Source organism: Parambassis ranga, chromosome 20 (assembly GCF_900634625.1).
Source record: "Parambassis ranga chromosome 20, fParRan2.1, whole genome shotgun sequence".
Lineage (NCBI taxonomy): Eukaryota > Metazoa > Chordata > Actinopteri > Ambassidae > Parambassis > Parambassis ranga.
The window spans coordinates 17,362,852-17,389,420 of NC_041040.1; the positions used below are offsets into that span (position 1 = coordinate 17,362,852).

At 43.4% G+C, this 26,569-nt stretch overlaps 1 protein-coding gene across 1 annotated transcript in view; it reads right to left on the bottom strand.

Annotated features, from left to right (window-relative positions):
* Positions 1-1,677: 1,677 nt before the first annotated feature.
* The window catches only part of LOC114453172 (cadherin-6-like), a 50,828-nt gene continuing 25,936 nt past the window's right edge, over positions 1,678-26,569 (bottom strand). The window contains exons 3-12 of the mRNA XM_028432908.1: positions 20,379-20,673; positions 18,410-18,529; positions 14,119-14,286; positions 11,948-12,135; positions 8,108-8,361; positions 4,783-4,919; positions 4,152-4,273; positions 3,580-3,697; positions 3,169-3,420; positions 1,678-2,435 (exon numbers count right to left, since the gene is read on the bottom strand). Coding sequence (XP_028288709.1) covers positions 1,933-2,435; positions 3,169-3,420; positions 3,580-3,697; positions 4,152-4,273; positions 4,783-4,919; positions 8,108-8,361; positions 11,948-12,135; positions 14,119-14,286; positions 18,410-18,529; positions 20,379-20,673 — 2,157 coding nt within the window. The 3' untranslated portion in view covers positions 1,678-1,932. The remainder of the gene's footprint in view (positions 2,436-3,168; positions 3,421-3,579; positions 3,698-4,151; positions 4,274-4,782; positions 4,920-8,107; positions 8,362-11,947; positions 12,136-14,118; positions 14,287-18,409; positions 18,530-20,378; positions 20,674-26,569) is intronic.

The following is a 26,569-nucleotide window of genomic DNA, read 5'->3' on the forward strand; positions in this document are numbered from 1 at the left end:
GGAAAAAAGTGGCACTGTAGCAATTATGTGGTTGTGTTTTGTTATTACTGTTTGATAAATGTCAGCCTCTTCACAGGTTGGCCTTTCGCTAAAGTGAGGCCAGAGCTTGTTTTTCCTGCTCCTGCCCTCTCTCAGTTCAACCAGCTCTCTTCATCTCAGACCTCTTTATTCATATTCAGGAGGTCTTAAAGTTTGTTTCTAAAAAATCACATTGCAGATGAAAGCCCTGTGTGTTCCCCTGCTGCAGGATGATGTTGTGACCTTCTCTGTGAGCTGAGGACACACCTCCGGGTTTAAGAACCTAATTCCGCACCGCTCAAAGGTCAGGTGCCCCCTCGATAAGCATCTTTATGGAAAAAAGGCCGGTCATCCCACAGGAAATCAGTCTGTCCTCGGGTTCAACGCTACGTACAGTACATGTAATGAAGGACAGGGATCAGACTGCAGACAGGAAAATACTGGCGTGATGATTTTTTTTTTTTTTTGGCACATTTTTGTTACGTTTTCATACATTCTTCTGTGCAGGACAGATCGGACCACATGAGTAAAGACTTTCTCATTAAAATAAAAACATCTTACTAGGGTCTAAACTCAGAATGTTTGCAGCTACAGGGTCCTCCATGCAATGATAATAAGAATGCCAGACATAAAGTGTCAAACCCTCTGGATCCTACTGGTTTGAAATGTATGCTGTGAAAACAGGGGGGAAATGTCTGACTTAACACTGGTCCTTTAATGCATCGTGGCTGACATATGGCTTAAAATTATTAAAATCCTCTGGAAAAATTAACTTTTTGTGTTAATATGAGATTTTATAAAAAAAAAAGTTCACCCTTTTGATGAAATTAAGGTCACGTTTTAGTTGTGATATTACCCAAAATCATCAAAGAACATCGTGTTAATCACAGCATAGGTTTCGTTTTTTTTGTAATTTTAAGGCAACTTTTTTGAGACGAAAATTCCAAATGCTTTCCCGTCATTGCATAAACAGAAAATAAACCATTTTGGGGAACACGTTTCAGTTTTGGGTTCATTTGATCTCCTATTGTTTCTGAATTGAGCAAAAAAAATCCAGCAAGACCAGTATTTTCCTCTAACTGAGTCTGAATGGTCAGTTTTTATTGTTTTTATTGAAAATATTTCATTTTTTTAGCCAGCACGGAGAGAGAGAGAGAGAGAGAAACATGGCTCTGAGGACATTCACCTTCAACAAGGAAATATTTGGTATTTCAGCTCAGCTCACAGCGAACGCTGAAAATTCAGACACCAGCATGTTTGTCGTTCACAGCGTTTAAAGAACATTCACCACAAACTTTTTGACGCACCTCTCCCGTCCACGTTTTTATTTTTCTTGTGGCTCAAACTCAGCTCAGGAATTTAGTGGTTACTGTGAGGTGGGGTGGTGGATGGGGGGGGGCGTTTGGAAGATAGAAATCCCTAGAAAAACAACTGTACAGCGTATTGTATCATATTACCGTACATACACAAGCTAAGATAGAACTCACAATATGCAGCATGTTTTTTTTTTGTCCCAGAAACACTGAAAAATACATAGGCATATCTGTTGGTTTACAAAACTGCTTGTTGAACGCGTCCATCACAGGCAGCTTTGGAGAAATGAACAAAAAAAAAAAAAAAAAACAGAAAAAATATCAGTATAGATATATTTGGGCCTCGTGTGCGGCCTGTATACACACAGAAAGAAGTCTGACACAACGTCTTTTTACTGCGTCCTCGCAACAACTAACACTGACTGGACACACAAAGCCTACGTCTGGTCACCTGGAGGGACAACTGAATGCTGGTCGAAGGCCATCGATAAGCGCTCGGCGCACGTTTTTCTGTCCTTTCGACGTTTTTCCGCTTGCCACACATGCACCAGAACTGCCCGAAAATGTTCTCTCTCAATCCTGTCTGTGTGCCCGGCTCTCATTAGGAATCCCTGTCGCTGTCGTCGCCCCCGTACATGTCTGCCAGTTTCTTAAACCGGGGTCCCCACTCGCTCAGGTAGTTGTAGTCCTGGTCGCCCTCGGTGGTCACCGACTCCAACGAGCTTAGGGACTCTGCTACGGAGCCGTTGCCCTCATAGGCGTAGGTGGCAAGGGAGTCGTAAGGCGGCGCTGTTGGGTCGCTGTCGTTCTCCTGGAGCCTTTGGTTGATGAAGTCCCTCACGTCCCCGTTATTGTCCCGACTCGGGGGCAGCACAGGCCGTCGGACAGGAGGGTAGAAGGCCTCTGGGACGATGTCCCGCCGCTGTTTGCTCTCCTCGATGGCCTCTGGGTTGCGCAACGTGCCGATATCAAAGGCCTGAGTGTCCTCCTCTCCGCCCCCTTCATCGTTGTAGCTGACAACGTTGTCTCTGACATCCTCTTTGGAGATGATCAGAGGCTCCTTCTTCCTCTGTCTCCTCAGGGCAGCAAACAGCACAACGATCACTGCAGGCAGAAACAGAAACAAAGAACAAATAAAGGGACTTTGGTGACTTTTTGCTGTTGTTTCTCTACTGGCTCTCCTTGTTCTGAAGGCCGGGCACTATCCAGAGGGAATTGTTGATGTTGCATGAGTGTTCACTGATGTTCAGGGACTTTGTCTGACTTTGTACATCAGGCTCTGCTACCACAAGGATGCATTATGTATTTCTCCCTCTTCAGGGCCAATGCTGCTTATGAACATAAAGAAGACCCGGTGTGCTAGAAACGCAACTACTGTAATATTATGATGCTTGAGTGATGGTGCGAAGTCGAGTACCTTCTGACGTTACTTAAGTTGGAAATACTGTAACAGGATTACGCTGTCGGTAAAAAATGCTGGAGTTTATGCAAAGGACTTGCTACAGTTGATGTGAAAACTATTTTGAGGAGGGTAAAAATGTTGGGTTAACAGTTTTAATCTCCAGAAATCAAACTGTTGACAGACCGAACAAATGCTCAATAAAATGATGTGATTGATCTGCTGCCTGCAGCTGCAGCAGGATGCAGTTTAATGTAAAGGTGTCCCTATCTCTCCGCCCTTAAAGCTGCTGTGAAAAATTAAATTAAGATGCCGGCTGTGGTCGCTGCAGCAGGATTATCCACCCACAGGAAGTGATGAATCAAATTAAGGGTTGAAATAGAACACTGTCTCTTTAACACCTGCTGTGGTGAGAGGAGAAACGCTGTCCGTACTCACTGAGCAGGATGATGACGCAAAGCAAAATGGCCACCAGGGCTCCGGTGCTTAGCCCCGCCCTTGCCGTGAGCGCCTCGGCATTACACAGCTTCATGTTGCCCTCGCGGTCGCAGGTGCACACCCTGATGGTGAGAGTGTTGGTGCTGCTCTGCATGGGGAACTCGCCGTCGGAGATGACCACGGGCACGTGGTAGATGCTCTTCTGAAGGCTGTTGTAGTTGTTCCTGCGTGTCAGGATCCAGGCGGTGTTGTCTGAACACGACAGAATATCCAGTTACATTGCAAGCAAATCGATACTTTACATGAATATTTCACGTGCTTTGTGTGGCGCCGATTAACAATACAATCACAGACAGTTTAACAGCAGGTGTGGATGCCTGGTGGGGAAGAGTGTACACAGCTGTGCTGCACCTTTGTTGTCACGAACGGAGAAGTTGGCCTTCCCAGCAGCCTCTTGAGCCAGAGTGAAGAAAAATCGGTGGCCTCCAAGAGGCTCGTCGGGGTCGGTGGCGCTTACCGTTTGTATCCTCTGGAAGAAGAAACACATGTGTACAGTAAGTAGAATGTTTTATTATCCTCTCATGTCAGCTTTTTATGTAACTATGTAGCTGCTGGTGCTGCTCATCACATCAAAACTCGATGTGGTCACGCTGCAGGCCACAGTAAGCAAATATCTGGCTTCTTCACGTTAAGGTAATGTTCATGCTTTTATTTTGAAGGCTACAGAGCAGCTTGGGTTGTCTTGAACCAAAAACATCTCTAGAGTGTGAACTCAAGTGAGAGCCGAGTTGTCAGCGTGTCACAGAAACTGGCAGAAGTACAGCTCTGCGAAGTGCAGCTGCACCTTTAAGTAACTGACATCTTTCATCCATCTGAAAAGACTAGAACACAGATTCACACATCCTCCTCTCACGGTTAATTACAAGCTGAACTCGGGGGGTGGGTGGGTGATAATCCTGAGCTTTGTGTTTGCTAATACCAACCTGATTAGCCTTGGCGTTCTCGCACACAAACGTCTCATAATTGGTGGCAAATGTCGGTGCGTTGTCGTTGACGTCCAGCACTCGGATGTAGATGGGCACGCGGCTGATCTGTCGCGGGTTGTCTGGGAAACACAAAAGGTGACATAGTGAATCTACGCTAATGGTTTTTTTATGCGTGAGTTTGCAATCACGCTAATTAGGCATCTGTATAAAACATGTAAAGAAATAGTGAGGTAATGGTGAAGTAAGAAAACAACATTTATGACTTTTAATGTGAAATCCCTCTGCAGGAAGTTGGAACAAAATACAAGAAAGTGAGGAAAGAAGTAGTGATTTTTTTTTTTTTTTGCAGAAAAAAAAATCTAATAGGAATTTCCTTCATCTTCTACAACATATGGAGGATTATTTGCAGGAACAACAAAATAAAAGGCCAAAAACCAGATTGAAAACAGGAAACAATAGGAATAAACGCTAGGCAAATGGCCATGTTTTGGGATTTATAGTGTACTCTATGTTGGGAAACAAACACCAGCAATCAGCCAACACTTCAATAGAACGTTCAGACATTAGTATCAACTCCAAAAATCCAATTTGGCCAACAGAATAAGAGATAAAAACGCCATTCACTCACTGAACTCTGTGGCAATGACGGAAATATTGTGCCAGGCGTTCTCCTCTCTGTCCAGCTCCCTGAGGATGAACACTGACCCGTTGCCAGCATGGATGTTGAACACTCTGTCCATGTCAGTACGTCGATCAATAGAGTACCTGTTCACAACACACACACACACAAACACACACAGGGAGAGGCGTCAAAACGTCTGTCAGAGCTTCTGAAGCAGTGTGGTCACATTTACTGGTTTGAACTGACATTCTGTGTTGATTTTATGAGGCGGGAGGTACTCAAAGCAGGTCTGAATAAAGCATGATGGACGTGTCTGCCATTATTTCACTTCTTTGTCATTTATACAGCACAAGATTGCATTAAGAAAAAGATGAATTTTAGCACCAGAGCAAGCAGAGAAAGGCCAACTTTGTTTAAGAGAACACAACAGATCTTGCACAAAAACAGCAGGAGTTAATTACAGCTTCCAAACAGGTCCGTTTAAATCACACAAATCTTTTTATCCATTTATGTTTCTGCTGGCAGGGCTTGCATGATTCATTGCTATTGCGCACACAGAGGCTACATACTGTTGGTGTCAGATCAGTTTTATCAGTGTTGCCTTTTTGGCTGACATCACAATGCAATGCGTTGATAGGTGGCGGGGGAGCGGTCATTAGCAAATCAATGACAAGTGTAGGCTGCCAGAAGGACCCACGGAATCAGCACCTATAACTCCAAATACACAGAAAGATTTAGGTTTGTGCAGCCAAGGTGGACCATGTATGCAGCTAATGCGAGGAAGAAATGGTGAGGTATACCGTCTGTTGACAACAAAACTGCGCCAAAGAAAAGGCCGCCATGTTGCCTCAGTGATGTAGAAAGGGTTTGGGGTCTATTAAAACAGTGGAATAGAGCAGTAAGTGTCTCCACTGGACAGTGATGCTAGCTCAGGGCCAGTTTAAAAGCAAAAGAATCGTTAGTGGCTGAATTTTCCAGTGTCAGCCCCCATGAGAGCACCAGAGGAAGGACATGATGGTGTTTCACATCAGGACGGAGGAAGCTACAATGCAGAGAAAAAAAAAGGGAACTTATGTAAAGATGCTAAAAAACCACAAAGAAGAGAAGATGCTCTACTCACAAAAAAACTCAGGACCAATCAACTTCATCATAACACTTTCAACACAAAAATTAAAAAAAGTCAAAATGAGAAGTTCGCCCAAATTTAAAAAAAAAAAAAATAATCAGTTCATAAGAAAAGAAAATAGAACATTTCTGAGAAAAAATACTGTTTCCTGGGAAAAACTTGTATGTAAATGTATGTAAAAAAAAGACACATTTTAAGAGAAATAAAAAAACTAAATTTAAGGGGAAAAGTAGCAAATTTATTAGAAACAGCCACTGACCTTCACACCTATACATAAAATAATATGCGATTTGGGAGAACTGGACCTTAAACATAAAATGGCGCAGTGTCCCCAGTGTTAAACAGTGTGTCCTGTGGTGACGGGGGACTCTTACACACATGCATACACAAACGAACACATGGAAGAGCTAACAGGTTATCCAGTCGTGTTGTTTTTCTCTGCTTCTCAGACTACTGCGATACATCAGTGTGATTAATGGAGTAGCAGGCATCAGGAGGGCCCGTGTAAGAGGAAGGAGACCCCCGAGGGGGGACTATGAACCGGGGCTCTCAATGCTCCACCGTGCTGCTCCTCTTTTTCCACAGATCCAGCTCCCTCCTAACACCAACCCACCCTCCCTCTCCTCCTCCTCCTCAGCCCCTCCCTGCTGCTTCTCCCACATCAACCATGTTGGTGTCTTTATCTAAAACACTCCTTCCTGCTCTCTGCCTGCCTGCTCCTCCACTCCCACCGCCTCGACAGTAACTCTAACCTCGTTAAATCAGCATCGGCCGTGGGCTTTACTAATTGCTTTTCTAATATTCCCAATAATTCAGCTGGCTGGGTCTAACCCTTCCCCTGATTAATGACAGAGAGATAACAGTGCGCCTCGTCCTGACCGGGCATCCAAAGTGCTGCTCTCAGCAGGCAGGCAGCTGGCTGGATGGGAGGCCGGGCAGAAGGACATGGAGGGTTACAGAAATGTTAGTGATCAGCGGGACGCCACATATTCCCCCCCCCCCCCCCCCCCCCCTACAGAACGACAGCAGCATCGTCAGCGAGTTCACAACTCAGAGTCAGAGTGAGCTTCCACTGTGCGATCTGATCACACGTCTGTCTTAACCCTTTGAACTTCAAGCGGCCTATCCCATATCACATGTTCCACTCAGTGTGGGCTCATTTTTCACTGCACTTCATGACTGCAAACATGTCTGTGCAGTGTTATCACAGCTGGAGAGACAGACATTTGTTGTTTCAAAGCGTTTTTGATTTGATTTGATTTTTGTTTTTGCCTGCAGGTTAGCCAAAGCAGTCATTTAACTGGCTGAAAAATCTCCTTCACATTTATTTTTCATTGTTTATGACATGAAAAAGAATTTATACGAAAATTATTCAGGAAAAATAAAATAGCAAAAAATAAAACAAATAAATCTGGAATATCTGATTAAAATTGACCACTTGAATATGTTTCCAACATTGACCAGTTTAACACCGGTAAGAGTGATCTTGACTATTTATGTTCCAAAGGCCTAATTATATAAGTTGAGTTTCTATGAAATAACCCAGACTGATGATGACCTATGAAGAACCATGCCATCTGCATCTAAATGTGGTTTTGTATGCAGACGAGCTGCTTCCTTATATTAAAGATTGTGCACTCCCACTTCTCACACATGTCTGTGTGTCGTGTTGAGCTAATAAAGATCACCATCTTAGTGACTTCTTCATGCCAGGCCTCCTGGCCCTCCTCCTCCTCCTCCTCCACTACTTTGCGGCTCTAAATGCCACAGGGTAGCTACTTCCTTGATGATGGGCGATAAAAGAGAATGATATCATATTTGACACCCGCAATAAAGTGGTGGAACTTCAACCTTGAGAGCCAACTCCCTTAGTGCATCATAAAAATGAAAAAGTCTGAGAGTCCAGGAGCAGCCTCTCACACCTACTCCTGCCATTACTCCCACTTAATAGAAGGCGTGCTTAATTCTGTATCCTCGTGAAGTGAAGCTGTGTGAGCAAACTCTTGGTAACAGAACAAAGCATCTTCGCCAAGGCCTCTCTATCCCAATGCTCTGATGTTATGTTAATAGTGAAGAGTGCACAAGGACGCATATCCATTTAAGACCTTCAGAACTTCCAACCAGAACTCATATGAACATTGAAATTAGTTATTTAACAAAATAGCTGAATATATCAAAAAGAAGATGTTGGAACACATTCAGTACCTGACGAGGCTGTTCTTGTCGTCTGGATCGGACGCGCTGACGGAGCCAATGACGGTGTTCCTGGCCGCGTCCTCTTTGACCTCCATGATGTAGCTCGCGCGCTCAAATACGGGCGGCTCGTCCACATCCTCCACAATGATCTTGATGGTGGCCTCATCCCTGAAGGGCCCCACGGAGTAGAAGCGGGGGTTGATGTGGACGTTTTCCACCTGGATGCGCAGACTGTACTGACGCTTCCTCTCAAAGTCCAGAGGCTGCGTAAAGAGAGAGAGAGAAGTTAAAAGTTGCTTTTTTTCCTTCATTTGCATGCAGCAACATGTTCTGCTGTTAATTTTGGGAAAACTAATCCTGCCACATTTGATTTTAGGTCAGATTGTTTTTTTATTCATTAAACTGACATCCTCTTCCAGAGCATCTAATGAGCGTGTGGTCAGGGTCTTACTGTCCTGTTCAAGGACACTAACAAGCCACTAACCTCTGCTGAATAATGTGACTGATGTGGCATTTCATTTGGAAACTAACATGGCAACAACACGGCAGGGTTGACGCACAACGTGCGACACGTGCTTTTTTTTTTTCGTTCTTTTTTTTTTTGCTCTAAATCTGTTTGTGCCATTTGAGCTTGATTTCCGGATCACCGCCGCACTGCAGCTCCCCAAGACAATCAATCAAAGTTGTGTTCAGATCTTTGCTGGGCGACATCTGTTCATTTTGGTGTTGTTAAATGAAGAGATCAGTGTGCCAGATTAGTACAAGTGACTTGACTACTTGTGACTACAGAGCAGGAAGCAGAGAAAACAGAGCTGTAGGTAAAAAAAAAAGAGGAAAACTTCAATGCCCAGAATGCACTGGGCTAATATAAACAGCTGATCACAGGAATTAAAGTGGGGTTAACAGCTGTGGGTAATAATCCCAAAACTTAATCAGCCAATCACATGGCAACAGTGTAATGCATAGTGTGACTGAATGTGGGGTGGTTGTTGGTCTGAGTGTTTCAGAAACTGATTCACACACAACCATCTCTGAGGATGGTTCTAAAAAAAGGAACGTATCCTGTAAGCAGCTGTTTTCCAAGAAAAAACAGAGGCCTTGGTTCCTACTAAGGTCTGCAGAAGAGCATCACTGTGTACACAACAACCTTGAAGCAGATGAGCTACTGCAGCAGAACTGGGTTGGCTCCTGTCAGCTAGGAGCAGGAAACTAAGGCTACGATTCAAAACACTGGAGAATAGAAGATTGAAAAAAAAAGCTGCCTGGTCTAATGAGTCTTCATTTCTGCTGCCACGTTCAGATGATGGGCTCAGAATAGCATGGATCCATCCTGCCATGTATCAATGCTGCTGCTGATGGCAGGCAGGTGCTGCTGTTTTAGTGTGGGTCAAATTGGGTCTTGGCCAACAACGCTCAGGTGACCTCTTCTGGCTAGGATGGGTTTTCATCCACACTGTATTCTGTTTGTGGCCCACATGATATATTTGGGTCATGTTTCGTGGAGATGTGGCTATGGTCTGGCCCGCTTGTGGCACTGAAGTGGGCCAGATTTGGGCCACACCAATTTTGCTTACTGGGCTGAGACACTTTGTTGGATCTTCATTCTTATGAAGGCACACAACAAACATGGGAAATGACAAAGTGATCAGGCCCTTTAAGCTTTGCACATATTCCGAAAGATGCCTGTTGGAGACTTTCACCTAATGCCAGGCCTTTCTCCTCTGTATACGATTCTTTTATCCTCATTTTAAAGGAAACAGCTTAGTTATTTTTCACGTATGTGATCCCCCATCGTGCTGCGTCTCCTGCATCCTATAATTTATGGACTTCTCTTGATGATTACAGTGTTTCTGTTATTCAGGGTCTGCTTTTAACGGTTCCTTTTCTGAACTTTTTCTTTTTTTTTTTTTTTGAAGTTGTATCCAGTGAAGGTATCCCTCTATTGATGGAAATAATTGGGGAGCGGTGCGTTTAATGAAGGCAGCAGCTGGATCACAGTCAGCTCCCTCGCAGGCTGCCTACTGTACATATGAAAGGTTCTGTGATTCTCGGAAAAAAACGCCAACCTAAGCTGAAAAAAAGAGCTGTTTTCTGAAACCATGAATAGTCACAAATTAGGAGTCACTGATTTTTTTTTTTTGTCAGGAGGAATATGTTGCTTTGAAGGACCGCTACAAGCAGAGATGGGACGCACTCCCACTTGACAAGCCCATTTAATTAGTAGGTTCAGAATTAGGGCACGCTGACTCCAAACACACACACACGCTCTCTGACCGCACACCACATTCACTGCTGCAGCACTGCCGCGGCTACAAAAGGCAATTATGTCATCTTCCACTTAATGATGGCATGATGGAGGCGATCGATCGAAGGCTGCAGAGAGGGCGCTTGATAAGGCAACTGCCAGATACTGTTGAATACATCAAACACACCCACAGCTGAACGCTGCGATCCATACCCAGCATCAATATTTCTGCTTTGGTCTCAGCTGAGAGGAAAGATCTCACTCAAAACAAATGTACTGGAAGTGCGGCGGTGTAGGTTGAAATCTAATAACTCTACTGTCCATCCTCTGGCTGTCAGAATGTATAGTTTCCATGGTGGTTGGCAAGCAGAAGCCAAACTGTACAAATGTCTATGTTTAAAGAAAAGAAAAGAGTTTTTAACACGTTTTACAATCATTTCCACCTGCAGCATCACTGCTGCTTTACATTAAAACAGGCTTTTATTGTGACAGCATGTCTGTACAGACACACTATTATTTCAGATTACTATCCATGTATTCTCTCCTTCACTTTGCCTCACTTGTCTTTTTAGATTACACAGTTTATTTTTAAGAGTTTATTGATGGCTGTTATTTGCACTGAAGCCTAAAGTCTGAAGTTTGTCACATTCCTCGTTTTAATTCCCACTTTAGGTGTCATTGTGATATATTTGGACGAGGTTGATCAATACAGTAAAGATATACACTTTATCTATCAAGAATAAATCACATTGTCACAATCATTTTATGAGAAGACGTAAAAAAAAATGCCTTCATCTTTATGGGCAACAACCTCCTAGTTAGTAATGGATGTAGCCCTCTGATCCTAAGGCGGAGGCTAGAACATGGCTATTTAAGGGTTAAATGTCCAGGCAGATGGTGTCTTTTCTTTATACATTTATTGTAGTTTAAAAGCTAAAGTCATTATTATGACGATATAAATGAGTGAGTTCCACATTCAACACCTTTAAGTTGTTGCTGGGTTCGTTTACCTCCACAGCCTGTGAAGGGACATGCTGCCTGTTCAGTCACAGCTTTGTGTGTCAACAGCAGCAGTAAAACAAATGATTATCCAGCTGGATTGACAGATGAATGAGCCACGTTGCAGCATTGAACTGAAGACCTCCTCTTCATCACCTTTGCTCATTCACAAACTCAGCAACGCTGCCTCGATCACAGGTATGCGTCTGTGTCAACTTTTTACAAAAAAAAAAGAGCATTCTGTGAAGTTCAGTACTGTCACTAGCTCAGAGGTGCAGTAAAAAAATACTCATGTGCATTAAACAAACAGTCTGTGTGAGTGGAGCTATTGAAAGAACAAGCTCTCCCTGTAAATATGATGTGGCTACATTAAGTGATGTTTCTGTGGAAATAATGCAACAGACGTTAGTATTGTCTGGTTCGTGTCTGCGGGGCTTCCTCTGAGGAAGCCTGAGGCCCATCTAGGCCTCTACCAATCTACCAATGAGGATGCCAGGGCAGCCTGACAGACAAAACCCAGGGCAAAAAAAAAGCTTAATGAAGCATGTAGATGTAAGAAAATATGATCAACACAACCATATGAAGACCAGCAGACAGCTCCTGACCTTCCTCAGCACGATCATGCCGTCCTGCGTGCTCCTGTTGGTGGTGATATCAAACATCCCAGGGCCGTCGCTCCCGATGATCCTGTAGTCCATCTCCGCGTTCTGGCCGATGTCTGCGTCCATGGCCCGGATCACGCCCACCGTAGACCCCAGCTCTATGGACTCGGGTACTCTGAACTCGTACAGAGCTGTGAATGAAGAGGTGTAACTTTGAGCACATTTTTTTGCATTTGATGGTGAGAAGTGAGGGCAACACTGTCAAGATGTTCAGCAACAAGATACAGCAGCACTGAGGTCACGACCTTGGTCTTTCTTTTCATGTGTGTCAAATTTTCATTCAAGTGTCATCTGTCATCTTTCTTTTCTAAAGTGCTGATGCCCTTTAAAATACACCTAGAGATCAATTTACAAAAACAGCACCCACTACCTTTTGACATTATCAGTGAAAGAAAGAGAGGACGAGTGCACCCACTCGCCGGGGAGCAGGGATACAAGAGAGCAGGTCAGAGCCAATCAGAGAGCAGCAGGAGGAAAGAGAGAGCGTCAGATTTAGTGCTGCTACATTTGTAGATCAGCTGTGGCGCAGACATCTCATATGCGGTAAAACATATTTCATTTCCTAAACAGACATTTGGCCTTTCGCGTAAACTTGCTACAAGTGTTATTGACTCACCACTCCAAGTTTAGGATGTAACATAAATTCTGGGCCAATTTGCTCAACATAAATTAATTGTGGTTTCCTCCTCTTCTTCTCCTTCTTATTTTGTGAGATGATTTCCTGGTAGAGGCGGACAAATTGATGGCTGCCTGTCGGCCGCCGCGGCCCCGGCTGCATCTCTTATGCTTAAATAAATAGCTGGACTACGGGGAGGGGAGCGGGGTGTGATATACACACAGCCTGCGGAGACAAACAGCACTGACACACTAATAAAACATGCTGACAGTGTTTTGGCAACGCCTGAGTCGGCAGGTCTCTGTGACGCTGACACTTGCCTCCACACACACACAGTAAAAGCGACACACACCACACGGAGGTTTCCCTAGGCTAACAGGTATTTAGCATTGGGTGGAAGAGAAGAGGCATCACTCCGGCAGACAACAATGATATCGCTTCCTGACACTCTACCTCCTCTGGGTGTCCCATTACAATATCTCTTCCTCTTTCTCCTTCTTTCAACCTGCCCCACCACACCCCCCCATCGCTGGCTGTCTCTCAGTCATCTCCCTCACTCCTCCTCCCCCTCTCCTGTCACCACCTCCATCCCTGTCTTATCCGTCTCCCCCTTTCTCGTTCTTTCTCCTCTTCCTCCTCACACTGTTCATTCATTGGTGGAGCGGTTAAGATGACAGTGTCCACCCCCCACTCCCACCCCCCCATACACACACACACACACACACACCCCATGCAAGCAAGTGGGAGTGATAAATAGTGTGTGAGGTTGGGTTGTAAAGGTGGTGAGGGTTATGGCAGTAGTTGTTGTGTGATTTCCTGTGCCCCCCCTCTCCCCCTCCACACACACACACACACACACACTGTACAGCTGGCGCTTGCTGTTACTGAGGGGGAAACACGACGACACCAGTAATCTGTCAATCCGATCTGGCTGCCTTCGCCGTTCACCAGATGCACAAGAGGAAACAAGAGGAGAGGGAGAGGGAGGAGGAGGAGGAGGAGGAGGAAGAAGAAAGGGGAGAGAAAGTGTGTGAGTAGGTAGGGAGTATAAAGGAAAAGGTTGATGATTGATGTGCAGAGTATCACTAAAAAACTGCAGCAAAAAAAGGAGCACTAAATTGAGAACAGTGGTTTTATGGAGTCAAAGGCAGCAGGAGAAAGACTTAATAGTGGGAGATAGACAAAGAGAGAGGAAGAGTAGGAGAGATAAAAACCCAGTGAATGTACTCTCTTCATTTAATAGGGATTACAGTGCTGATCTGATGCACTTTGCAGGACCCTTGCTCTGTCATATGGCTCTATATTTAATTATTCTCTGCCTTTAAGAGGCCAGCCTTAGTCGCACAAAACCCAGAGCTCCGTGCAATAATCCAAATTCATTTTGAAACTGACACCAGATGGGGGCTGCCTGGCTGGCACACACTCACACTGACAAGTGGTTTTCATGAGCCGAGGACTGGTCAGTGTGTGTGTGTGGCTCCAGAAGGGCTGTACTCACTCTTGGTGAAGCGTGGTGGGTTATCGTTCACGTCGGACAGGACGATGCTGACCGTCGTGGTTCCTGAGAGCCCGCCCATCTGTCCCGCCATGTCTTTAGCCTGGATCACAACCTGGTAGTTCTCTTTGACCTCTCTGTCCATGCCGGGCAGGGCTGTCTTAATCAGGCCTGAGGAGAAAAAAAACATTTGTTTATAGGACTATTATAGAACACTTTTTATTCAATTAGGTGTAAAAATGACCCCAGCTTTTATTTAATAAGTACAAAAGCACAACATCGAATGTGAAAAAGCACATTCTGTTTATTTTCTTGGAAATGCTGCATAATCAGCCGCTCATTTTCCTCTTCACAGTCTGTGTATGAAAGCATTTTTCTGAGACGAGCTCAGCACAAGAGGACCCGGTCACCTCGTCCCCCTTCAGCCACTCGCTCCTCACTTTACAGCTATTACAGGTAACCTTTGCTGATGTAGGAATAATATGAATTCTGGATACCAATTTTAATACAGCTTCTTTGAACCTCTGCAGAAATATAAACACTGACACAATAAGTGGGAAATCATGAAGAAAAGGAAAAAAAGATGCATTTTTTATCAGATGTTAGCAGATCATTTCATTTTTCGTGTGAGCCAATCATAGCTTCCTAGTTGTATTTAGGTATGAAGAATTTATTGCATTTTATAGAATATTTTTAGTGCAAATATTTTAGTTTTGGCACATTTTTAAATGAGAGAAGGTGCCTCAATGACAATTGTTTCTTTGTAGATCTGCCTATATATTTTTTTTATAATTTATTTAGTCAGTCAGGGCTTCCTTGTGATGTGGAGTGTGTGTTTTTGCTTACTTTTGCTTTAAGTTTATGATTTGCAACCAAAATCCAGCCATGCATCAGTCACGGTGCATTCAAGGACCGTCAGAAAGTTAAAAGTCTAATGATTCTTTTTTCTTTTCACAGTTTCTGACTGAAATAATGGTGTCATTATTTTTTAAAAGAACACATGCATTTCAAACTAGCCTTCAGGTTTTTTTTTAAGCCTTAATCCTTAAAATCTGAAGATATTACTTTAATAACCGTCACAGCACAGTGTGCACACTACATCTGAATGCTGCATCTGCCAACAGTACAGCTTTATACCACAACATGTGACATAAACAACAGAAGTGCTGCCACAGGTGGACTGTGTGTCTTAAAATAAGCTGCTTCATCAGCTGTGTTGAATTAATGATATTTCATTTCTTTTTTCTACATCCATGCATCTACGGTCCAGATAATTAAACCACTAAAGAACATTTTATTACTGAAAGGTCAGTGCTCTCGCTCTGCGTCAACAGCAGCGTGGAGCTCAGTGCCCACCCAGGAGCACATTTTGGTGTCTGTGTTCCTGTGATTTAACTGGTAAGTGGACCAAAGGGCCAATCTGGCCAAACCATCATGGATTCCTTTCATTTCTTTTTTCCAAATGTGTATCCTCCAAATGCACTCAGCATCATTTATCTATTTTCTCTTTGGAGTTAAGACTCTGTTAATGTTAGAGGCTTTTCATGTGCGTACTTCTCCACTCTGACATGTTAGATCTGTAGTTTTGGAGTCAGGACAGAGACTGAGTGAAGCGCTAATTGGCAGCGTATTCAAAAGGTATGCTCCGTCTCCCATCAGAGTCGGTCTTAAATCCTGTCTGCTATTACAGGCTTGAATCTGAGGCATCGTAAAGAAAGAGAAGCAGGAAGGGGAGACAGATTTAAAAAAGAAGAACGAAATAATCGACTCTGACAAACTTAGGTTGAATAGATGATTCATTGCATATCAAACAATAAGGAAGAAGCTGACGTGGCGCATCCCTCTGATCAGATCAGATCAGATCCGGCTGGCTGCTCTTCTCCTTCTCCCATACATAACATGGGAATAATGGATTCCAGGCACAATATATCTCACAGGAGTTAAGAGAAGAGTTTTCCTTTAGGCGGCATTGCATAAAAAGCAGCTGGCCCGGTGTCTCTGTCTACCTTTGTTATTGCTTAATGACTACAATACACACAAGAGGAGGAGACGAGAAACAAATCCTGCTTATAATGTGATGTCCAGGCATGTCTTTGTGTAAGAGGGGATGTCAGCTTACATACCACATGTGGGATAAACCATATTACTGTTAATCCCTCTGCTAATCTGCAAATGGCTTTTTTTGTCGTTTTCCCTTTTGTTTAAAAAAAAAAAACACAAGCAGGACGTGTTCCAAAGCGCACATTAATGATTAAAAGTAGCAAGCGGCTAGATTTTTGGGGTTGGTGATTTGCCACTTTCCTCTTACTACAAATCCGCCCGTCGGCCCAGCGAGCGGAGGCGGACATGTTTGTTTTTTTGAGAGGTTTGGTTGAAGCGGATAAAAAAAAAAGAAAAAAAGAAGAAACTTGCTGTGTTTCCAGGAAAAACAGTTTTAATTTCTGGTTATGATTTGGCTTCTCTTTCCTCTATTTCTGTTCTGTTGGTGATTTATTATGTTTCCTCACAAATGGCCACCTCCAGATGAAGGGTGTGAACTTGTTGCACTAAGCTGTGGGTTACATACGTAGGTGGGAGAGTGCAATTGCTGCAGGATTGTTAGAGCAGGAGGATAAAAGCTTCTTTTTTCCACTCAAGAAAAAGAGTGAGGAGCTGCACATTAGTGAGAGAAAGACAGAGAGAGAGAGAGAGAGAGAGGCAGCATCCTCCACCGAGGAGAAGTGATCATCTTTTCCCTTCTCTGTGGTGTATTTCTGCTGAATTTCCCCCGGTCGTTCTAGGAAATTATTTTCCAGGACTCTTAAAAGATCACAAGTGAGACGTGGAGTATAGCTTCAGATGCTGTGGATGCTCTCAGTCTGATCACAACCCCCCCACACACAAAAGTCACTCTGAGGAAAGCTATCTACAGCCACAAAAAGAACAAGGAGTCTCAGCAACAGATGGTGTGACCCCCCTACAGAGCCCTGATCTCAGCATCGTGGGATTACACTGAGAGACAGGAGATGAACTATATCTACAGGAGAACTTCTCCAACATGCACAAATCTTTGAGCACCCACAGGAGGAACTGAGCTGCGGTGTATTCCCTCTCTTTGTTTGTAATTCATTGATAAATAATAATATTTTTGAAGCTTTAAAACCAGCTGACTCATCTAAATCCTGCTTTTTTGTGTTCTTTTAAATGTCATTGACCATTTTTATGCAGCAGCACGCCTCGCTCCTCAACAAAAAAGCAAATATAACTGGTTGTGAAGTTAAGATATCATACTTAAAGCCTGCTGAAGTTATTTATGAAGAAGTGTTTCTCTATAAAACACAACAATAGGACTGGGTGTAGCTTAGAAACACGTTCACATATACAGTAGGTGTGAAAATCCTTATCGCAGCTGAGGCACAATTATATCCTGCTGTTATGCTTTTGTCACTTTTACTGAGAGATAAGGCGGAAGGCAGCGAGTCACACACAACACACAGTGTGTTTTCAAACATCTGCCTTCACACCGCACTGATTTTATGAACTCTTCCTTCACCCTGAGCTAATGTTTGCAACCATAAAGCACGCTCAGCTAATCAGCTAATAATTAAAGGATGTGCTGTCACATACTACAGGCACTGATTACTATCAGCTTTTATACGTCAGCACACGGTCTGATTTTTTATTTCTACATGAAAATAGATCTGTAAATGATGCATATATATTTTTGTTTTTTTACATAAAGTGATAGAAAGAAGATAAATTAAGTGTGTCGCTAACAGTGTTAGCCCAGTGTCCCCTAGCATATAGTCTCCATCCTGGCTAAGAGTGGCAACAGCAGGCTAACAACAGAAATGCTACATTAGGAACTCATGGTGCATTCAAAGCCCACAGCTGTGTGTGGTAAAGTATCAAACTGTGTGATCCTTGAACATCAGCTCAGCTGCTGGCTGGTGTTTTGAGGAGTCCTCCAGGTCCAGAGAGCAGGTCTTACAAAGTCCAAGAGGACTGGTTGTAGAAAGTATTTAAATAAAATAAAAATGTAGCTGCATTTTTTAAGGTTCTTTGCCTCTAGATGGCTGAAATAAGAAGCTATTATCCTGTTTCTTTTTGCTTGTAATGGAGTATTTTCACAGTGATTTATTGTTTTTTTATTAAAGTAAAGGATGATGTGCCGGACTGAAACCAAAGTCTGATGATCCCTTTTGATCTTTCTGCTTCTGAACATCATATTTAGAATAAATCCAAACAGGTGATCAAGAAGTCAAATCTGTGCTCTGTACTTTCAGGTGAATGTTTGACTGAACTGGACACTGACCTGTTTCTGGGTCCACGGAGAAGTACGGCTGACCCTCCAGGATGCTGTACACCACCCTGGCGCTGTTCCCGTACGTGGCGTCGTCTGCGTCTGTGGCTGTCACCTGAATTACCGAGGTGCCTAAAGGGGGTGGGGGGGAAGAAAAAGATTCATGACTACGATTTAGATCAACTCTTCAATACTGCTGAAAATTGCTCGCTGGATAATTGGTTAAGCTGATGCACCTACTGATGAGGTGTCAGATCCTCTTCTAATCACGCTCTTGCAGAATGAGACTGATCATTTCTGTCCCTTCGCGTTACTCAAACCGATCTTTATTCCTCGGCCACTTATACCCTCATACGTGATTGATTTTCACAGGTAATCGATAAGTCCTAATGTATCTCTCTAAGCATGCAAGCAGCACCGATGCCGGGGCTCTTTGCAGCCCTCAAGAAGCCTATTAGCGTATCCACAGATCTGGAGTGTCTGAGAAGCCAAATATCTGATAGCAGGCGGACAACTGTGATCCATTTTCTCTTCCAGAGAGGCAGAAGCCCTATTTCAAGGAGAACAAAGGCAAACGGTTAGCCAAGTGCTACCTCCCAAATGGCGCCTTGCGGGCCCAAGTGTTGCCTCATTACATGCAGAAGAAAATTAATTGAGTAGAAATATTTAATGGCAAAGTGGTATAAATATAGAATTGTGCAATACAATAGGATAACGACCTCACTAATTTGGTGTCAGCGGAGTTGTGGGTGTGAAAGAAGAGTCCCCCCCCTCCTTTAAAATCGATGTGATGTGTATGGATGAAGGAAGAGAGGAGAGGGGTCCAAGAAGCAGACAGGACAGACAGACAGAGACCACGGCTGTCTGATTTGGTGTAAGTGACAGTTCGGGAGGATTGTTGAGCAAGTTCACCGAACCTTGATCGCTAATACCTTTAACTAGGGAATTAGACTCAAAGAAGCTTTTCTGACATGGCGGCTTTTAGAAAATATCACTGATCCACATCAGCCATCTCGTAGCCTGACTTTAAGCTTTTTGAGAAAAAGAATTTTCTGACAAACAAGTCAAGAATAATCGCTTTTTTTGGGAGGCGAGGGGGGGGGGGGGTAAATTACCCTGACTGTAATCGCTCAGTTGTCAGAGGAGAAGCACGTCAAAGAGTCCGAGATAGGGATGTCAGAGCCGCGAGACTATAATAAAACTCAGAGCGCTGTCACATTTAAAGGGGCAGCGTCTCGACACAGTCACTCATGAACACATGCTCTGCCAAGCAGTGACATCACACCTCGGTTGTTGCCATGGGCACCCGTGCTGCCCTTAGATAAGTGCTGGCCTCTCTCTCTCTCTCTCGCTTTCTCTCTGGGTTGCTGAACCGAGTGACAACTCTGTCACATGTCTGGGCAGCAGGACCCTCGTCCCTCCATCCCCCCAAGAAGCACAGCGGCGGCAGCGTGAAGGAGAGTTCACTCCATGTTTTCATGCAAGTATTGATTAGGAGCCTTTTAATATCTATATTCATGAGTATGTACTTTAGGCCTGAGAGCCGAGGTGCAGTGAGTTATTAAAGTTTAATCTTTCATGCGATTGTATGAAAACAGCTGAAAAACTGGCACTGTTTAAACAGGATCCACAATTATTCACTGTGATGACACAGCTGACAATGCCAGTAATTAAATTAAATACTGTTTTAATAAAATACAATACTGTGTTTAAAAGATTATCTGCACCAGCGCTGGAACCATCACAGAGACGCTTTACCTTGTTTATAAAACAGCTCCTAGTCTTTCTCATTTAATTATTCCAGCCTTCTGTGTTGAGTTGGCGTCATTGTTATGATTGATAAAGTCCCATTGATCCAGTAAGACTGCCATTTTCGAACGCCTCTATCCGAGCTGAATCATAATCCTTTTAATTCAGCCCTTCCCTACATATAATTGTCTGATCAATGTGTACACAAACAACACTTTTTTGTTAAACGCACCGATGTCGGACATCTCGGGGACAGTGGCTATGTACGGGTCCTTGGTGAAGCGCGGCTCGTTGTCGTTGATGTCGTGGATCTTGATGATGAACTCGGACTCGCCCTCCAGGGCCTCGTTGGTGAAGCGGTTGACGGCTTTGGCGTGGAGGATGTAGTAGGCCTTCTCCTCCCTGTCCAGCCTCTTGGTGGCGTGGATGTCCCCGGATTTCTCATCGATTTTAAAGAGAGTCCCCGCCCCTTCACCTGTGAGGACGTATTTCACGCTGCCGTCGCCTCGGTCTGAGTCTGAGTGAAGCTGCGGAAGAAAAAAAAAGAAAAAATGTTATCACTTGAGTCCCCGCAGCACCAAAACAACCATTTCAGACATTTCCATTTTAATAAATTTCCACTTTGCTGATTCTTTATTGCTAATTATTATAACACACAGTGATTCTCATGTATGAAGTGTCAACCGGGGGAAAATCAAAGAGACTCCAAAACAGTCCAAAACAAAAAAAACACACAGCTGCCCCTGTTTGATTGACAGGTGATCTCTTAGAGGTGATGTGCAAAATAAAACACATCCCCAGCAATGAACACTTTCTACCAAATATGTCAACAAAATCCAATTTCAAAGGCGAATCACAGTATTTCTGATGCACGGAGCACATATCTGACCAATCTGAGCTTTGGCAAATAAACACTGACAGCTTTGATAAGTGTGTTTGGTGTTATTTAACAGATTCACATCATCTTTAGTAAACTGTCGCTGCGTTCCGATGACGTGCTTCACCTCATCCCTGTGAAACTCACATCCTGCCAAGATTAAAAATGCACACAGGGCCGCACCGTTTAAAACATTGTTACATGTTACGTTGTGTGTGTGTGTAGCTGCAGGGCCACGGTGGCATTTTCACAGTGCTGTAAAACAGAACGGCAGTGGGTCGAAGTCTGTGAAGTACCAGCATGAGTGCGGCGTGCACGTCCCGCCGCCTGCCAATCCCTGATGGATCAGGGACGCGGCCGACATGCCAGAAGACCACGAGAGTCCACTTGTCTGCGGAGCTTCTTGTTATTATTTGCTCTCTCTCTCTCTATCTATCTCCTGTTTAATTTTTTTTTTCCTGCATGAACAGCAGCTTAGCATGCTCTGACATTTTAATTCCACCGCCAAATCCCTCCCCCACCCCACACACACACCCCACCCACTCCAACCACCAACCAACCAACCAACATATTTATCTCAAAGAACTCATCAAAAGCTTGTTCGGTTCTTTTTCCCTCCCACTCCTTCCCCTGCCTACTTCCCCCTTTTAATAACCAAGGACATGGTAATAATTGCAGAGGGGGGAGGTAAAGGGCAAAAGGAGGCCACATGTTTGCAGACATGGGCAAACATGTCAAGTATAAACCGCCATCTGAATGTTTACCTCGATAAGTGGGTGCTAGGATGTGATTCTGCGGCAGTTATTGACACCTCATTAACATGAGCGAGCCGGCACGTTTCACTGTGTCACTCAGTTTGCTTCTGACTTAGCTGTTGTGCTGCCTTGTAAAAAGGTTCTTGGCTCTGCCTGGTGGTGGACAGACTGAGGGGGGGATATTGTGCTGGGTCACGTGGGAGCACATTGCAAAGTCCTCCCGTCTCATCATATATTAAAAAGCTTTTCATCCCAGGTGCTCGGAAGCTTTACTAATTCATGCTGTTTTATCAGGGCAAAGCTGGCACATGTGCGGCGAACAGCTTTGTGGATTAGCATCTTTAACACTTTTTTGTTCGCCTGCTTGAATGCTGGTAAAAAATGACTGTTTTCATTCCTTTCTCTGTCTGTCATAGCAAGCCAGTGGAGTGTGTTGTGTTGAGTTTTTTTCGGATTAGGGTCTAGAATTGAGCCCCGTTTCATTCACCCACTTGAATTCTGGTCAAAAACAACTCTTGTTTTTTTTTATTTTCTCTCTCTCTTTCCAAGCCAGGAGAATATTCTGCAGAATTTTATTTGTTTTCAGTTCTGCTTTACAGTATGTGCCTCCAAACAGGGGCTCAGTTGGCTGAAAACAATCCACTTCAACATTATTATCTTTCTCCCCGCTGTTATAGCTGCAATGTCCTTTTCTATGATTGTCTATCAAGCTGCCTATCTCTGCCGGCACGACGATTCAGTTAATAACCGTTGAGTCCTCTCGTTTCGGGCTGAGATGTGAGATAGACAGTGTGACATATGCTGTGTCGACTGTCATTTCTATGGAAACAGAGAGATCTTGTGGTTCTGAAGAGTTCCTCCTCGCTCCCCCCTGAAGGATATTACATGGCGGCTCAGAGTATCGAACTCCGGCTCCTGCCGCAGCGACCCCGTCCCTTCCCTGTCGCCCACCTTGCTGGTGAGGAAAATTTACTGCTGCCCTTCTACTCAAATTAAGAGGGGAGTGAAAAAAAAAAACCTCTCCCAGAAATCAATGTGGCAGCCCAACGTGCATTCACAATGGCCCTTTGATCAATTTATATCGAAAATACAATTAAACTGTCACAGGGGGAGAAAAGAAAGCCACATGTGCATTCAGCATGGTCACCAAGAAGTCCTGGCACATCAATAGCTAGCCTTTTCTCCTCTGCCCTCCTATGGTACCAAATTGTAAAAGAGGCACAGAGCATGACGCTATATCCATTAACACCAGGACTTTTGGTCTTTTTAAGAAAAAGGAAAAAAATCTCTCCCTCTTATCAAGTCATTGAGTCCATAATAGAGGCATTACCTTCTCGAAAGAACGGTTTTCCTTTATTCTCTAGACACTAATGTGTGTTTGAAAACAATAAGGTTGAATCTAGCACCTGATTAGCTTAGCATAAAATCTTCTACTGTTTTTTTTATCGATCACACAAACAAGAATTGATGTGGTCACATTGGTTACTGCCATTCAAGTGCTACACCTTTACAGCCACTTTTACAAAAAAAAAATGTAGGTGAATTTTGGACTATTTAGAAAAGGGGCGGCGTCAAACACAGCCAACTGATCTTCAAAACCCTTCATGGAACTAATGGGTCACAGAGGGCTCTTCTGTCTAAGTCAATGGGCTAGGGCCATCAGCTAGTTAACTTAGAATTAAGTCTTGCATTATGTTCGTGTGATCACACAAACATTAATGCCAAGATACAAAAAATGATACCATACAATAAACATGATTTATTTGTACAACTGTGACACTAAAAAAATACGTAATTAGAAGTTAGTGTCATCATTAACAGCCACCATTGGCTGCTCTCACTTAAGTTTAATTATAGTTCCTCCAATGGCCACTTGATGGCTAGGCCAAAAAGAGGGTAAATCCCCACAGACCCAAGTGTTCACCTTTACGGCAAAAATAAACGCTTTATGGTACAACAAACTGTAAAACACAGCCAATGGCAATGGTGAGAGCCCCCACAATGATCATTAAACCACTAAATAATCTAATGGGTCAGAGAGAGCTCTCTAAGGGACTACAGTCAGCAGCTAGTTAGCTTAGCTTAGTTTAGATTAGCATAAGAATGTTGGTCTTTTGCCAGACACAAACACACTGATTAGGTGCTGGTAGATGGATATGAAGTAATGCTATCCACTCCTCAGCTTCCATAGTCTTTACTCTAACATTGCCAGCTAAAAAGCTCCTCATAAACATGAGAATGTTTCACGATCTTCTTGTGCAACTCTCAGACAAAAACCAACAGAGAACCTATTTCCACTGTCAAAAACTCCTTTAAAACAAGGAACTCTGTCAAACAGTTTTCAATGAATTTCCAAAATTGCTGTGTGTCTGAAGAGGCAAAAGAATGAGAAAAGTTGTCACACTCACATCAAATAAAATGAAACTTGATTTCAGAGAATACTTGAAACAAGCTGATTTGCATTAGGAACAGGTTGAAATGTTCTGACAGTCTGAGAAAATAAGACCTCAAGGACTCCATTACAGACAGAAAGGCTTGGAGAGGAAGATTTTGTTGCAGTGACTCAGCCGTGAATCAAACTATGAAGCCTTTATCTAAATTATAATATCGTCAATGACATACTTACATACTGTATTTCAAAACCATTCCACTCAATTAGCCTTCTCAGCTTAGTGATACCATAATATTTCCAATGGTTTACATTTTTTTTCCCCCACAGCAGAAGATATTTATTTCTGTTCCTACGTGCTTCATCTTTCAGTTTGAAGTGGGCTGAGGAGTGAAGTGGCACTTATCAGACATCTGCGCGTGAGAAGTTATAAACGAGCCATCTTTGTTTGTGATATTAATCAGCTTGAAGTGCAGCAAATGTTAGCGCAGGCTCGATCTGGACACCATTTGTGCTTCACTCGAGTTAGGCCAAAAAGATGGCACTGGAAACAGGCTGCTTAGGGCAATTAGCCAGTTAGCCTTTAAGGCCTTGTGTCCTGGCCTGTCGAGAACTGGCTGCCTTTCTAAGTAGCCAGATGGTAGCCTCAGACTGTGCACAAAAATAGCCTATCGAATGTCAGTTGATGTGTAAACTTGAGATGTGCAGCGAGAACGAGAGCTACAGAGACTTAAAGGTGAAATGTCATGTAACATACATTTCTCTTTTGTATGTATATATATGTATAATTTCTCAGCTTGTTATATTGTATTTATTAACAGTTTGTTTTTCATTTTGCTTCAGTTCCACAGCTACAGAAGACACTGTGGTCATCACTGTGATGTGTTTAAGGGTCAGTGATCCTCATACATATCACATTTCAAATTCAAACTTCACACTGCAAAACATGAAGTCATTGTTTTATCTTTTATTCTTGGCAGAGTGGTAATAGTGCTGCAACTAATTTGAAAAGTTCATGCAATAATTTATGGAAACGTATTGTTTTATAGGTAGAAATAATAATTTAAAATAACTTCTTATAGGAAGTAGCATACTGTTTTTTGCGCTGAGCATCCTGAACATAGTTGCATATGGTTGCACTGCACTGGTGTATCATACTTTGGTGTATTTTTTGGTATGTCATGTATGTACTTTCAGTGAAAAACCAACATTTGACTCTTAATTATGGGGCAAATTACAGATGTATACAGGACAATTCATCCAAACTCCTACAATTCATTTGGCTCTTAGGTTGTCCAGGTAGCAGTTTACAAACTATGCTAACAATATAAAGTAATGGCAGATCAATACTGTGGAGCTAAGTTGTCACTCAGATGGTACTAAGTGATGACATTGGTGAGCAGGAAATTAGCTAATTAGTTGCAATTAAAATTAGCAGATAAAGTTAACGGCAAATTGCAAGTTACCTCCACACAGCCATAGTAGTCCCAAAAGTTTGAGGATGAATTATCAGGTAACTGAGGATGATCTAATTTTCCGGGGTTTTATTGATCATACATTGGCATTAAAAAATGTTTAATAGATTTTTTTGGTTTAAATTCTTACACATAAAAGCTTTAAAAATGATCTATTTCAATAAAATGTCAACAGGTCAGGCTGTGTCTCTTCATTTTACCATTAAATAGCTAATTTATGGCTCACTGGTGAGGATAGAAGATTAATTAATCTCACCCTGACAAAATCAACGGGTGTCTGAGGCGGGAGTAGGCAGGTGATAGCATGGAGATAATTGCAGGTGCTGTAGCCATGTTGGCGTATCTTGCTCAGACATCACTTCGCCCCTGCAACGTTGTCAGACAGATGTTTTCCTGGTTTGTCACCACAAGACCTCGTCACACCCTCTTCCTCCGCCACAAAAGGAGGGGAGCATAATTGAAGTCGCCCCCACCCCCCTTCCCCTATCCCAGTGCGCAAGCGGGAACTTATCGCCTAATCAATAAACACTGCCAATGCGTGCTCTGGGTCGCCACTAGAGACCGCAGGGGTTGCCATGGCGCGGGTACAGCTAGGCCTGTGCCATATTGCAAACTCCTTGTCTCTCTGCCAAGGTGAGCAGCTGGTAATGGGGGAGCATGAACAAAAAAAATCACCTCACCACCCTCCCTACTTACAAACAAACACACACAAATCCCTGCACCTTTCCACTCCACTGCCATAAAATGCTCCTGTCCTTTCCCCAGGTCGCCTCAGCCGCTGAGTCATACAAGACTGGGAAGCATATTATGTCCGTGTTTAGCCTTTTTTTTTCTTCATCTGAATTCTAGCCCGTCGCTGGAGGCTAGAGTTTGCATTCGTGTATGTGTTCGCGTGCACGTTGGAGTGTTTTGCTAGGGACTATGTAG